Genomic DNA, 13,149 nt, shown 5'->3' on the forward strand with positions numbered 1-13,149 from the left:
ATCATGTAAATACGTGTATCTTAGCGCCGAAAGTAACTTTCGAGGTTGAGGAGAATCAGTGGGGCCAAGGACGGCTTAAGTCGCTCAATCACGGCTTTTGGGTAACCAAACAATGCTGTCGCCAGGTGAGGGCCCTGGTTTACGGAGCCGATGACCTCGCTGGATTGTGTAGTATGTCGTTGGAGCGTGGGTAGTCTGGCGCTTCCGCTGGCATATCGCCGATGGCAGGGGTATGCCGCCTGGCTGGCCGTGACGTCTTCAACCCATCGATTTCCGCGATAGGAGCAAAGCGCTTGCGTATGTAGTTTCATTGAAAATACCGAAGGGCCGTCGTGGTTGAACTTTTACAGCTCAAAGTGAACAAGTCAATCATATCCGAAATCATCTTCATTCTCACCATGGCCAAAGTTCTGCTTACAGGTACGTTCGTGAGAAGCCGCCGCACGCGGGTCATAATTACACCATGAAGCGGGGGTCTCTGAACATCTGGCGCAGACGAAGACCATGAACCAAAGATATTTTCCCCACGCCAATATCATTTCTTCAATATTCCCGTTACGCCGAGTATGAAGCAGACACGCTGACCAAAATAAACAGGAGGCTCAGGCTTCATTGCCGGTAAGTCTACCCACGCCCCTGGCGCAGACCAGACAAACCGTTGACGCCTTGTCGCAGCACACATCCTCGAGTTGCTGTTGAAAAGAGGGTACGAGGTGGTGACGACGGTGCGATCTGAGGACAAAGCCTCCAAGATCCGCGCCGCCCACCCGAATGCCAACCTGACCGTCGTCATCGTGCCCGACATCGCACAGCCTGATGCCTTTGACGAGGTAGTCAAGACGCCCGGTCTGGAGGCCGTCTTGCACAGTCAGTGCCTCCCCAACTCCCAGATGGCAAAGGATAGCAACCCGTATTAACAAGACACCCAGCCGCCTCCCCCTTCCACTTCAACTTCACCGACGCCAAAACCGAGCTCCTAGACCCCGCCATCATGGGCACAACCTCCATCCTCAAGGCCCTGAAGTCCTCCGCGCCAGGCGTGAAGCGCGTCGTAGTCACCAGCTCCTTCGCGTCGATCCTCTCGGTCGCCAAACTCGAAGACCCAACCAAAGTCTTCAGCGAGGCCGACTGGAACCCCAATACGTACGAGCAAGGCGCCAAGGGCGACGACAAAGCCGTATCGTACCGGGTCTCCAAGACGCTGGCCGAGCGGGCCGCCTGGAAGTTCGTTGACGACGAGAAGCCCAATTTCGATCTCGCGACCATCAACCCGCCCCTGGTGTTTGGGCCAGTTGTGCATCATATAAATTCGCTTGCCGCGATCAACACGTCGAATGCGCGGTTTGTGGACTTGATTCAGGGGAAGATGAAGGACGGGGTTGCGCCGACGGGGACGCACTTCTGGGTCGATGTGAGGGATGTTGCGAAGGCGCACGTCGAGGCCATGGAGAGGACTGAGGCGGGCGGCAAGAGGTTCTTCTGTACGGCGGGGAATTTTTGCAATAAGGAGATCGTGGAGATTATGAAGAAGAAGTTCCCTGATTTGAAGGATCAGTTGCCTGGGGAGGATTTCAAGGGCGGTGAGTACCCGGAGAAGGGACCGCCTAAATGTGATAACTCAAGGGCGACCAAGGTGTTGGGCATCGAGTGGATTTCACTCGAGAAGAGTGTGGTTGACACGGTGACAAGCTTGCAGGCTCTGGGTGCTTGAGCTGGTCTGAGGTTATGGAGTAGATATAATAGATGCCAAGCAACTTTGAAAATGGAATACTCGGTCGCAGATAGTAGTCAGTCAGCCTTCTGTGTCACCATTCGACTCAGGCTGTGGTACACTGATTGCATTGCATGTGACATTAAGAACTACACCCTTATCAATCCGCAAGTCTATGTACCTATTACACATCTAAACAATATCATTTGCCTCTCCAAACCATCATGTGGATGGTAACTCGTATCGTGACATGGCTCCTCATTGCTTCGGTCGCCAACGTGTGCATTACCTTTACATTTAACTCGCTTTCATAACTCTCATCCCGCGTTTCCCCGTCACCGCACCACACCAATATCGTTCCCCACACCGTCTCCCCTCCCCTCGTCAACCCTCTTGCTACCTATTCCAGTATTTCAACACCGGTACCCAGCTACGCCTCGCTGTCGCGCCCTATCCCTTGTTCATATAGCCCTCCCCCGATAGCTCCCCCCCAACTTTTCCAAGTCTAACTCCTGCAACGCCAAACTCGACCGCCCATCCCCTCCCTTCTTATCCCCCGAGCTTCGCGGACTGTTACTGCCAAACCCGCCTTTCTTCCTGCCCCCAACTCCAACAACGCCCGGTCCCCCACCGCCCGACCCACTCCAACTACCCCAGCTTTCGCGCGTCTCGCGCCGCTCGCGGGTATACGATTCCGTCAGCTCGCAGAGGTCTTGTGAGGATGCCGGCGCGGGCGCGGGGGCAGTGGCGGGGATAGGGTGAGACACGGGAACAGAAAATAGACACACCCCTGAATCTGAATCGTGTCTGAGGGCGGGGTGACCGATTGGCCCTGCCAAGGCCCGGTTAGGTGAGTTAGATGAAGATAGGGGGGAGATAGGGGAGACGGGGAAGGTTCCCACAGGGGATATGGGGATACGCATAGGTAGGGGTAATGAATAACTAGGTGGCTGCGGCAAAGCCCTATTCGGCGGTGGACCGGCGGGCGTGACCAGGTCGGGTATTTCTAGGGGTCCGCCGTGAGGACGTGGAGGGCGGTTGGGTGATAAGGGGGGTGTTCCCATCGCCACATTCCCCGAAGCCGAGTTCACAGAACTATGTTTGTGGGAATTCGAAGAAGAAGCGATAGTTTTAGATGACATGACAGCGCCGCTGTAGTTCGATCCCTGACTACTGCGCGGTGGAGCGGCTTTTGTCATCGGGGCAGAAGGCGAGAGATTGCCAGAGCGGATGCTCGACTTAGTCGTATGACGTTCATGATGAGGGACCATCTTGGTAGTCCTGGGTGTGCAGATGGGTGATTTGGGAAAAGCCAGATCCGTACTGTTGGTGCTCAATGGCGGTGGGCTCCCGACGCCCGACAGCGAGTATTCGCCCGCGGGCTTCAGGATAGACGGGAGAAATTTCCTATCGCTAAGACGGAGGGGCGGCGGAGTCGAGGGGATAGTCTTGGAGGATGAGGAAGGTGGTGGGCTGATGAGGGGTGTGTGTGAGCCGCTGGGGGTTTCGGAGATGCCCCGGCTGTGGTTCGTGGTGGAGGGGTAATTTTTCCTCGGGTTTCTGTGTCGTCGCCGCCGGCGCCGCAAGAAAAGGAATATGAGGGCTGAGATGAGGGCTAGCAGGGCGGCGCCGGAACATATGCCCACAGCGACTTTGACTCCCGTGGAAAGGCGGCTTGAGGGAGAGGAGGTCTCCTTGATTTCGCTCGTGGAATTATGTGCGATGCCGTATGGCGGTGCCGAAGGCGAGTGGGATGTTGAACTTGGATTTGAAACTGATGCTGAAGCCGAAGCCGAAGCTGCAGATGGAGAGGACGCATACGGAGATGAAATGGTCACCACTTCAACCTGTGATGTCGTGGTAGGCGAAATCGCAGCCACTGACATCGCCGTAAAGCCGTCCGCTGGCGCTGTTGTGCCCGGCATCTTCGGCACCGGGTTTAGGAGACAAGGAGGATCGCCCTCTCCGTCTCCGGAAAAGGCGACACATTGAGGTTCATGGTCTGGAGGTCCCGGGTCATCGACGCCGTATACACCGGCACTATGTACACACAGTCAGCATTCGATCGTTTCAACTCACAGACCGAACCACCCGGCAACTCGATTTCGGTCTGAAGAAAACGAAAAAGAAAAGCGAAGGGGGTAAAGGGGACAGGTAAACTCACTTCTGGCATTCATTAATTATTAGATCGACGCTCGCTGCACGACACAAACGTTTAGACTCCTTTCATCATCATCACCATCATCTTCTTCCTCGTCTTCCCGCCAAGTGGTCATACTCACGACTCTGTCCCAAAGGCCCCTCCAAATCAATATAGACCCCACATTGGAAGGCATCGCACGCGTACAGAGCCCACAGAGTTGTACTCTCGTACCCATCCCTCAGGACCTCGCAGTTTTCCTTCGAAGCCGCGCCTTTCTCTGGGTTGTCGACGGCGACAAAATCCTCGAAGAAGAATTTTCTACATGTCTTGAGGCAGCCTGGTACGTCCTGAGGGTTGAAGTTGTTGCCGTTGGACCGCGTTGCCCGAGAGTCTCCATCCGCCGTAAACAACTCCCCATTCTGTTCCTCTTCTTCTCTTGTCTTGATATTCCGAAACCCGACGGCTGGTGGCTCTCCCTTTCCCTTCTTCTTCAATGGTCTCATCTCTCTGGCCAGTGCTTGTTTTGTCTTTGGTGCTTAGGGGGTTTGGGGGCCAGAGGGAAGGGGGGTAGATGTTAATTTTCGTCTTAGATGAAACCACGGCTAATATATATCTATATTCGAGACGTGGAAAGAGCGAGACAAGAGAGAGGGCAGTTTCAAAGACACAGAATTATATTACCATGGTTGATCTGCGACGAGGATAGTGAAAACCAGGCTGGCTGCTCTTGGTTGAGGGCAGGTGATCTAATGATTATAATGCGGTGAGAGAACACACACGACGGCAAGGACGGAAGAAACGAGCGTCATGGAGAAAAAAGAACAGTAATAAAAAAAGTCTCCGTATGGCGAGGCAGGGCGGGAGGCAGGGGGCGTCACAAGAGAGCTGAGACTGAGGAGCTGGAAGGCCGCATCAATCTATCTGTATAGATCCAGCCCTGTTATGCAGCAACGCTTTGTATATACATGCCTCTTCTTCGTTGTCAGGCCTCGTCCTGCCCTGAGCGTCTGGCTTCTGCACAAGGAAGATCCTCGGGTACACAAAACACCCAGCACAATGACGCTGCACACGACAGGGTGGCCGTGTGTAGGTGTGTTCGTGTGTGTGTACTGCGAAGGAAAAAGTATGCGAGATGGATCCCCATCGTCATGATCGCCTGAGGCAATAGGGAGGCTGTACAGATAGAAAGAACCGAACCGGGGTGGGGGAGACGAATAAGAAGCAGGAGGAGCAGGCGAGCGAGACTACTTGTGCAATAAAATGCTGTGTAACACGGGTGCTGTGTTGTGCCGCTGCGCGACGAGAATAGCCCAGGGAGTTCCATGACCGACTCGTATCAGAAGTAGCGGTGACACAGCATCATACCAATGGAAGCTTTAAGAAGCTGCATCTACCCGTTACCCAAGTTTCAGTGTTTGGGAAAAAGAGTAGCGGGAAAGAAAGCCCGGGCGGTTGCTGATGAGAAAGAATAATGACCAGAGAAGCTGGATAATAACAAGAGCTTTTTCAATCGCACACCTTTCGTTGTCTACATTCTGCGAGTATCATGACCCCCTTGCCAGATGAGAAACAATGCAATGTGCGCTGCCGGCATGACTACAATATGTGTAAAGGCCGGTTGCGCCGTAGGGTTGCTCGAGTCCTGATCTTTTCCCTGTTGGAAATGTCTGCAAGACGAATGCACAATGGCGGTACCCCGGAGATAGGTGGTGGTGATGCCCGACTAACTGAGTCCGGCCGCTGCTATGTCAAGGTAAACAGGCAGTAGACAGTCAGGTAGTAAGTAACGCGACCGTATATCAGGCAGGACCTAGGCTTGATGGGTCGTATGAAACCGAGAAAGGGCATCACCAAATTTGCCAGGCTGGGCCCGCGCCGGTCGATTGTGTCCAATCGATCAAGAGGTGCTTTTCAGCTTGTGGTATGATCTGACTGACTGATTCTCGGGTCGTTTCCCCCTCTCATAAGAGAATAAGGGCCTCGTTTTCCCAATCTTCCGATCCGATAGAGAAAGAGGCTCGCAGTGGAAAACCGGGAACCAAATTAGTGTTTGGCACACTATTTATTAGTCCACAACCACATCCTCCATAAATAAGGCGGCCGTTTAAGCCTAGTCTCTCATCAACGAAGTGGCTCCTCCCCTCTATCGAAATGAGCAGACATAGGCCCCCAGGTTCGCCGTTCGGTGCTGGTGAAGCAGCTCTTGTTCGACAAGGGCAATGTCAAGGGGGGAGGCATCCAATAGCCTCGCGCTCTACGCGAGAAAGACAAATCCCACAAGGGGGAATCTGTGGTACTACCGTTGTGCGTCTCAGCGGTTGCGGCGCAGTGTGACTGTGTCCCCCACCCCCTCCATGGTCCATTATTTGAAAAGCAGTAACGGCAGTTTGAGCCTTGGCTTGTTTGCTAGCTCTTGCCTGCTTCCCTCCTTTCAGATGTCTTCTCATGCCAATCGTCTTCTGGGAATGTAGATGTTTGCTCTCTCGCGCGTTATGTAATGTGCGCTGGATGTGTGACCTCAATTGCTGCGAGATCGGCTCGCGATGAGGTGAACATATTTTCAACCAGGTCACATTGCGGCGACGTCGTACACACACTGTACATCGTTTCTGATCTGCTTGAGATCCCAGAGCGAGAGCAGCTGTCCCCGGTCTTCTCCTCAATGCGCCTGACTTGTCTCCAGAAACTTCGTAATCGTTTTCTTCACGTTGGAAATCATCGGGTGCGAGCATCGTTAGTTCTTTTTCCATCCGAACTATGTTAGAGGAGGTGGCGCGATAGATACTGTGTCTACACACGTCCTCTGAAGGAGCGATCCTGACAGGCTGGAACCATATATCTCCATCCTCACTGGCCAAAGAGACTGCCGCATGGACTATCAGGTCGAACCCGAGTCTGGCAACTTCGGTAGCTGGTCCACCGCAAGGCTCGCATTGACATCTCCCTCCACAATTCAGCCCTGGGCATACGATGTGGTCGGCGAGGTTACCATTCACGGTAAGGACCCTCATGTATGGACATGCAGCTCTCATGTCCCTGTCATCCTTTCAGCATCGGCGACTGCAGCCACCATGCGCAACAGACACACCGACCAGTTATTTTTAGTCCGCCACCGTGGATCAATGGCTGAGCTTGCACGTGGGAAAATATGCCGAGAAACTCTCATCATCCCCAGAACTGAGTATATATATGCCCGAAAGCTTTATCAGCCGGGATGCGATTGGACGGTTGGCCAGGAGGCTAGGACCCGGAGCTGTGGCGTTCCGACAACGAGGAACGGCCGCCATAGGAGAACGAAGATAACTAATACTTATACATTTGCTGCTGTATGGCGATAGGAGCTCGTATTTTGCTTGGTTGTCAGGCAGCCCAGGCATGCACTCATGCCAGCAACGGGTTCTCATATAATGATGATTATCGTGGGGATATCAAAGCGGTGCTCCTACCTGAGCCTCGGCTTTGGCTTCCTGTGTGATCCTGTTGAAGCGACCACTCGGCTTCGTTGTCATCGGATAATGTGAAGAAACGTTATCTGATCGCCATATTCTCGCGGAGCTCTTGGCAGCTTGCAGTTTCCGGAGTTGTCTGATCTATAGCTTCTATCAGTTATTCAGATGCTCCAAGATTGGGTGCTGATTCTTACGTGCTGTGGAACGAGGATATTAGGGGAACCTTGGCCCTCGGGTGATCGGCGCGCCCGGCTCATCCCGTGTTGAACCAATGCATCATTCACACTCCTCATGATAACTCATAATGACGAATAGGTGGTGGCCGTTGCGAAGAGGACATATCGGCAATGTTCAGGTCCGTTCCAGCTCCTGCCCCCGCAACGCATGTGCTTAGTGAATGACGCCACCTACGCAGCTGATATACCCAAACATCATTTTCTGTGAGCTGAAGTGGTAGAATACGACAAATTGACAGCGCGCGATGCATGCGAGAGGTGTCATTCAAGGAAAAACCGGGCAACTCATGCCCACCACAACTTATGTTATTGGCTCGAAACCTCGTATGCCAGTAATCCTGTCCCGTAGATCATATGTATCCTCTGTACGTGCACGCTGAGTTAATATGCCCAAAGCAAACACAACACGCTCTGCTCCCTTCGCCCCGTCTACCCGATCTAGCTCAGGCTGGGACGGGACGTATTGCCTCGCGATCATGCCTTTGCAGCGACTGCGGTTTGGACATCGTTGTCACCCGAGACCTTCTCGGCGCTGCTCGTACCATTCGTGCCGTTTTCAAGTGGATTGCCTGTATCTAAGTGCTCCGACATCTCCTTGATCGCTTTCGCCTCATCCTTGGTCAATCCCTTCCGAATCGCCAGAACGTTGTCAACAATTACCGCGTCAATACCCTCCTTCACTTGCCGCTAGATTCAAGGTTAGCACATAGCCACGTGCGGTTCCCAAACTCGGAAGGCCATACCTGAACCAACATCGGATCATTGTTCTGAGCGCCATAACTGACGCACACCAAGCCACTTTGCTTGACAACCTTGACCAGCCGGGGGCTGTTGACGAAGGGCTTGGAAACGCTGACAATTCCCAGCAAGTTCCAACGACTGGCGAATCGAATTGCTTCTTGTAGACTGCTCGCTCGGATATCTCCCACAGCACAGGTCCCAGCATCGGTTAGAAACATGATAGGGATGCTGGGTTGCTTGAAGCTGAGACACAGGCATATGTCCGGGTTAAAACTGCTGAAGATGATGTTTCGATTCTTAGCCAAGTCGTAAACCTTTGCAAGTACTGTGTCACAGAAGGAGTTGAGCTCCACCGCGTAGGTGTCCATCTCCTGTTCTTCAGTCTCGTGGAGCATGGGATATTTCATCTCGATGTTGAAGCCAACATGCTCCGGTAGACACTTGAAGAGGTCTTCCAAAGTTGCGAATGGGGCCTGGATAAAGTTGCCACGGGTGTTGCCCTTGAAACCCTTGGCTTTGAAGTCTCGCGTGTGCTTCATGCGCTCTTCGAGCTCGTTGTTACCGTCGCCCGCAAAGCCCATGGACAGCGATCTCTGCCGTGGTCCTGGAGAATTGTTTCGGATTCTCTCAATATCTCTACTCGCAATGTCAGGTGAATTCCTGTGATTCCTCGATCCCGAATCTGAGTTGATGTGCAGGAATTGTTCTAAGGTCAATGTGTGAACGGGTGCGTCTATACCCGTCTCACTGACTAGGAAATCATGATAAATAACCGGCACATGGTCTTTGGTGAGCTGGACATCAAATTCAACGTAGTTGGCACCAAGGTTGGCAGCCGCGATGAAGGATGGGACTGTATTCTCGCCAAGCTGCAAGGACTTGTTTGTAGTCAGGTTCTTTCCAAGACCGCGGTGGCCGATGACCATTGTCGAAGACATCTTCTTCCAGTATGTCTGCTGCGAGTTGACCTCCATGTTTGGATGCGAAAAAGGTGTGATGACCAAGAAGTTGAAGTTCACCGTGCCAATGACTTCCAGGTTTGCGGCCATGATAGGGACGCAAACATCGCCTTGGAGGTTCATTCTCTTGGTTCCAATTGTGGGCCTCACTGTCGACAATAGAGCAACTCCTCGACCGACCTTGTTCTTCTCATTTCCAGAGTAAGTCGGTACGATGTCGAATAGAAGCTTGACCTTTGAGATGTCCTTGGCATGGAATAGAACCGGATCAGTGGAATAATGTTCGTCCACCGGAAGGTCAACAATTGATGGCTCACCCTGGGCACCCTGGGCAGATATCACAACAGACAGCGCAGTGTCCAATTGATTGGTGTGAGCCTCTGCAAGAGGAACCCGGTCCAACTTTACGGCCTCGGTGTTCTTCCGCATATCCATTGAGCCTAAACTGACCATGATAAGGCTCGCGTCTCTCAGATACCGATGACCGAAGGACTTGACGGGCTCCGCAACCCTTGTGCTCCCGTTTGACTTCCTATCTTCCAGTGATGAGAACTCGGGGGGGGACGAGCTGCTGGTGGAAGCCTCGGATTCCTCGGAGCCAGAGAGTGATAAAACAGGTTCAGTATGCTGAAGCAGGAGATCAGCAATGTCCATGTGACCCCTGAGTGCGGCATGCTCTTTAGCAGTCCAACCAAAAGCATCCATCTTTCCAACTTCGGCTCCAGCTTCAACTAGAAGTTGGGCAACTGGAAGATGGCCATCAACAGCAGCAATGTGTAGTGGCGTCCAGGCGAAAGATTTCTCTGATAATTCCAGGTTTGCCTTCTGCTCGGGGGAACCTGCCAGTAATGTCTGGGCACACTGGACATGGCCAAAGCGAGCAGCCAGGTGCAGCGCTGTGTTCCCTGTCTCGTCTTGCCAATTAATATCTATGCCAGCCTCTACCAGCATCTTGACAATAGCTGTAAAGTTTGCTTTAGTGGCAATAGCTAGCACGACACTAGACTTTGAGACTGTTCCTCTGGAGTGAGCAATTGCTCCACCATCACCACGCCAGTCTTCACCCTGGAGGAGGGCCTTAGTTGTCAGAGGGTGACCACCAATCACAGCCAGATGGAGAGGTGCGTTGCCTTCTTTGTCTTGCCAGTCAGGAGCATCGATACCCTTTTCAACATTGAACAGACCCCACTCCTGCATTTTGGCCATGATGATCTCACACAGAACAACAAAGCCGAACTGCGCAGCGTAGTGAAGAGGGAACCGACCTAACGAGTCTCGGGCCACCAGTGCAGAACGTTGTGCAGGCTGCAGACAGTCCAATAGGTAGGTCAAAATTTGAACCGCTTCATCATCTTTGCTGAGGAGAACCGTCTGGTTTTCTGACTCTGAACGTGGCAAAAGACCAGGTGTGTTGGGCGCCGCATAGTGACTATTGTAGTGGGAGCTCACGGGAAATTGTACAGCATTGGGTTCCATGTCACCAGCGTTGGCTGACTTTGTCCTGCCAATGTGAATGACGAGACGGTGAATGCAGTTGCGCTCGTTCAAGTCATCGGTTTCAATCAGGGACTTAACCTGTTGGACGAGGTATGCGATACATGCTTTCGAACGCGAGGAGATCGACCTTTGAAGCAGGTTCAAGAGCATTGACTGAGATGCTGGGTCCAGCAAGACGAGATTTCCAGCGACCAAAGCAGTTTTCAAAGCGGCTACGTTGTCCTTCCGGACAGCTTGCTCAAGAGTGTCGAAGACAGTGTGTGGTACACTCAGCAGAGCTTTTACAGATGCTCTTCCTAGTGACCGGGCTGATCGGGCAGACTTGTCAGACTTGGAATCGTCCAGATTCTGCGAGTCGCCTAGTACGGAGAGCCATTTGTTGATCTCGGTAACCAACCGAGCTATGGTCGTGTCCTTTGCGAACGGCTTTGGGTCGACCTTGGTGGTGATATATCGATGTTGAGTGGTCGTATTTGGCAACTTTTTATCCAGCTTTTTCGTTATCTTCATGAAGCCTCTGCGGTTTATCTCTCCGAACCATTGTAGATTTCTCAACTGGTTCCGGAGCTCAAGCAGAGCTCCCATAAGCTCCTCCACCTCGTCATCGTCAAGATCCGTGACAACTTCGGGGTTTCTCCCGTAGCGGTCCTGGAGCAGTTTGAGTCGTCGGTGGGCTTCAGAAAATTTCTTGTTGTAGAAGGAATCGACGTCTTCCAGATTACGGTCCAGGGCAAAGAAGAACTCTGTTTGGTAGGGTTAGGCGATGCACTCGGCCTCGGCAAATTCCGAGGAAGATATCCCACCTGCTAAGTCCGCCTTCTCCCCTGACTTGGCTGCTTTCCCCGCCGCAACCTTGATCAATTTTTTGAGACCCTTATAGTCGATATATGAGGATGCCCACTCGGGGACTTGGTTACGAGGGAGACTGCATCAGGAGGTAAGCGCGTATTCGAAGCAAGTATGATGGTGGCGCAAAGAGGCTCTTACTTCCTGCCAAACTTCATACTGTGTAACTGTTTTCTCTAGCTGTCTAATGGTCTAGTGTTGTGAATAGTTGTCCAAGGCGTGTGTGTAACGGATGTTTAAAAACGTCGAATTGGTGGCGTGTCGGAATTGCCAGCCAGATGAAGTGGCGACTTGCGATTACTGCCTTTGAGAACAAAAACGGCAAGGGTGATGGACTTATGGGGTGACGTCTGGGTGGACCAACTGGAGTTTCGATTTCTGCATTGCGTCAGTACGCCATGCCATTGGGGCCAACAATAACAAGACAATATTCACGGGTGTCTACCTCAATTCACTCTGTGTTCACTACACACTGTCTACACCGTATGTTTCCGATATGCGATGGGCTGGCTTGTTTGTTAGAGAAAGCCGGACGGCTTGAGGGCAGAATTACGACGGAGACACAGCTCGGACGCCATTGAGTGAGAAGCTTGGTAATGGAAGGGAAGGAGTACCGCGCTTCGACTGACCACAGCAGACAGAGGGGAAACGGGATTCCTGGTGGTCCGAATGTGCGAACTTCAGACCATGAAAAAGAGGGAAAGAAGCCAGTCGCTTGCGAAGGGATTAAAAGAACCAGCAGCCATCCAATGCAGTCGAACCTAAGAAGAAGGTAAGGTCTTTGAACTGAACTCGAAGCTTCAAGGGAACCTTGAAAATCCTTGGCGGATTCAATGGCCGACTACTGGTCGATCACGTTCCAAAAATACAGTGCTCATTCGCTAGCGCGTAGAAGGAAGTCCGGTGCTACGGTGCCGCGGCCAGTCTGCTTTGGAGTACCCACCCACTACTCACCTGCAGGTGATCTTTCTTGGAAAACTGCTTGCATGTACAACCAAGCGTACTGACTTGTTATGGCGAATCTCACCTGTCAACTCATGTCTGTTCATATCACTGACTCGAACAGGGCCGTGTTTCCTTCTTTTCTTTCGTTGGTCGAGTCTCATGTCCCAGCTCATCACCGCAATTTCATAATAGCAGAGCCCTTGCGCCATGTGAACTGGACCCTGAATATCCACCAACCCCACCAACAGTGACGATTACCCCGAGAATACTTGGTAGGTACGCTGGGTATGGGCTTGAGTGCAAGTTGTGAAGTGCTGCGAAACAAGACTCTGAGCAGGTCCCGACACCGCCAAGGGATGGTCCGTCACCGACTCTTTCAAAACATGCTATGGCAACGCAGACGGCTCCCTCAGGCTAGGACTGCACTTCGGCAGATGGGGCACAGGGGGGCTCATGAGCCGTCAGGCGCTTGAGCAATTCCACTATGGATTGATATCCGCTTTGCCCAGAAGACTCGCCGGCCACCTGTCTTCGTCAGGTGATAGCTCAAGAGTCATGTCGTACACGTGCTGGGAGACGGTAAGACGGTAAAAATCGCCGGAGTCGGCTTGCGAGAATCCGT

General features: G+C 52.5%; 3 protein-coding genes across 3 annotated transcripts; 1 reads left to right on the forward strand and 2 right to left on the reverse strand.

Moving 5' to 3' along the window:
• Nucleotides 1-398: 398 nt before the first annotated feature.
• BCR38DRAFT_457902 (putative NAD dependent epimerase/dehydratase) lies at nucleotides 399-1,711 on the forward strand (the record flags this gene model as incomplete). Its single annotated transcript, XM_040862093.1, has 4 exons — nucleotides 399-420; nucleotides 598-618; nucleotides 676-867; nucleotides 930-1,711. The coding sequence occupies 4 exons, from the start codon at nucleotides 399-401 to the stop codon at nucleotides 1,709-1,711; spliced, it is 1,017 nt and encodes a 338-aa protein (XP_040715537.1).
• Nucleotides 1,712-3,732: 2,021 nt separating this feature from the next.
• On the reverse strand, nucleotides 3,733-4,596 carry BCR38DRAFT_207713 (uncharacterized protein). The gene is made up of 2 exons (XM_040854138.1): nucleotides 3,876-4,596; nucleotides 3,733-3,751 (listed from the first exon to the last, which is right to left on the reverse strand). The coding sequence occupies exon 1, from the start codon at nucleotides 4,355-4,357 to the stop codon at nucleotides 3,953-3,955; it is 405 nt and encodes a 134-aa protein (XP_040715538.1). The 5' UTR covers nucleotides 4,358-4,596; the 3' UTR covers nucleotides 3,733-3,751; nucleotides 3,876-3,952.
• A 3,208-nt stretch (nucleotides 4,597-7,804) lies between these two features.
• On the reverse strand, nucleotides 7,805-12,057 carry BCR38DRAFT_207653 (Glycerophosphoryl diester phosphodiesterase family-domain-containing protein). Its single transcript, XM_040854137.1, has 5 exons — nucleotides 12,028-12,057; nucleotides 11,724-11,960; nucleotides 11,540-11,661; nucleotides 8,283-11,479; nucleotides 7,805-8,226 (listed from the first exon to the last, which is right to left on the reverse strand). The coding sequence occupies exons 2-5, from the start codon at nucleotides 11,738-11,740 to the stop codon at nucleotides 8,014-8,016; spliced, it is 3,549 nt and encodes a 1,182-aa protein (XP_040715539.1). The 5' UTR covers nucleotides 11,741-11,960; nucleotides 12,028-12,057; the 3' UTR covers nucleotides 7,805-8,013.
• Nucleotides 12,058-13,149: the final 1,092 nt, after the last annotated feature.

The sequence above is a fragment of the Pseudomassariella vexata genome (genome assembly GCF_002105095.1).
Source record: "Pseudomassariella vexata strain CBS 129021 chromosome Unknown BCR38scaffold_7, whole genome shotgun sequence".
In the NCBI taxonomy this organism is placed as follows: Eukaryota; Fungi; Ascomycota; class Sordariomycetes; order Amphisphaeriales; family Pseudomassariaceae; genus Pseudomassariella; species Pseudomassariella vexata.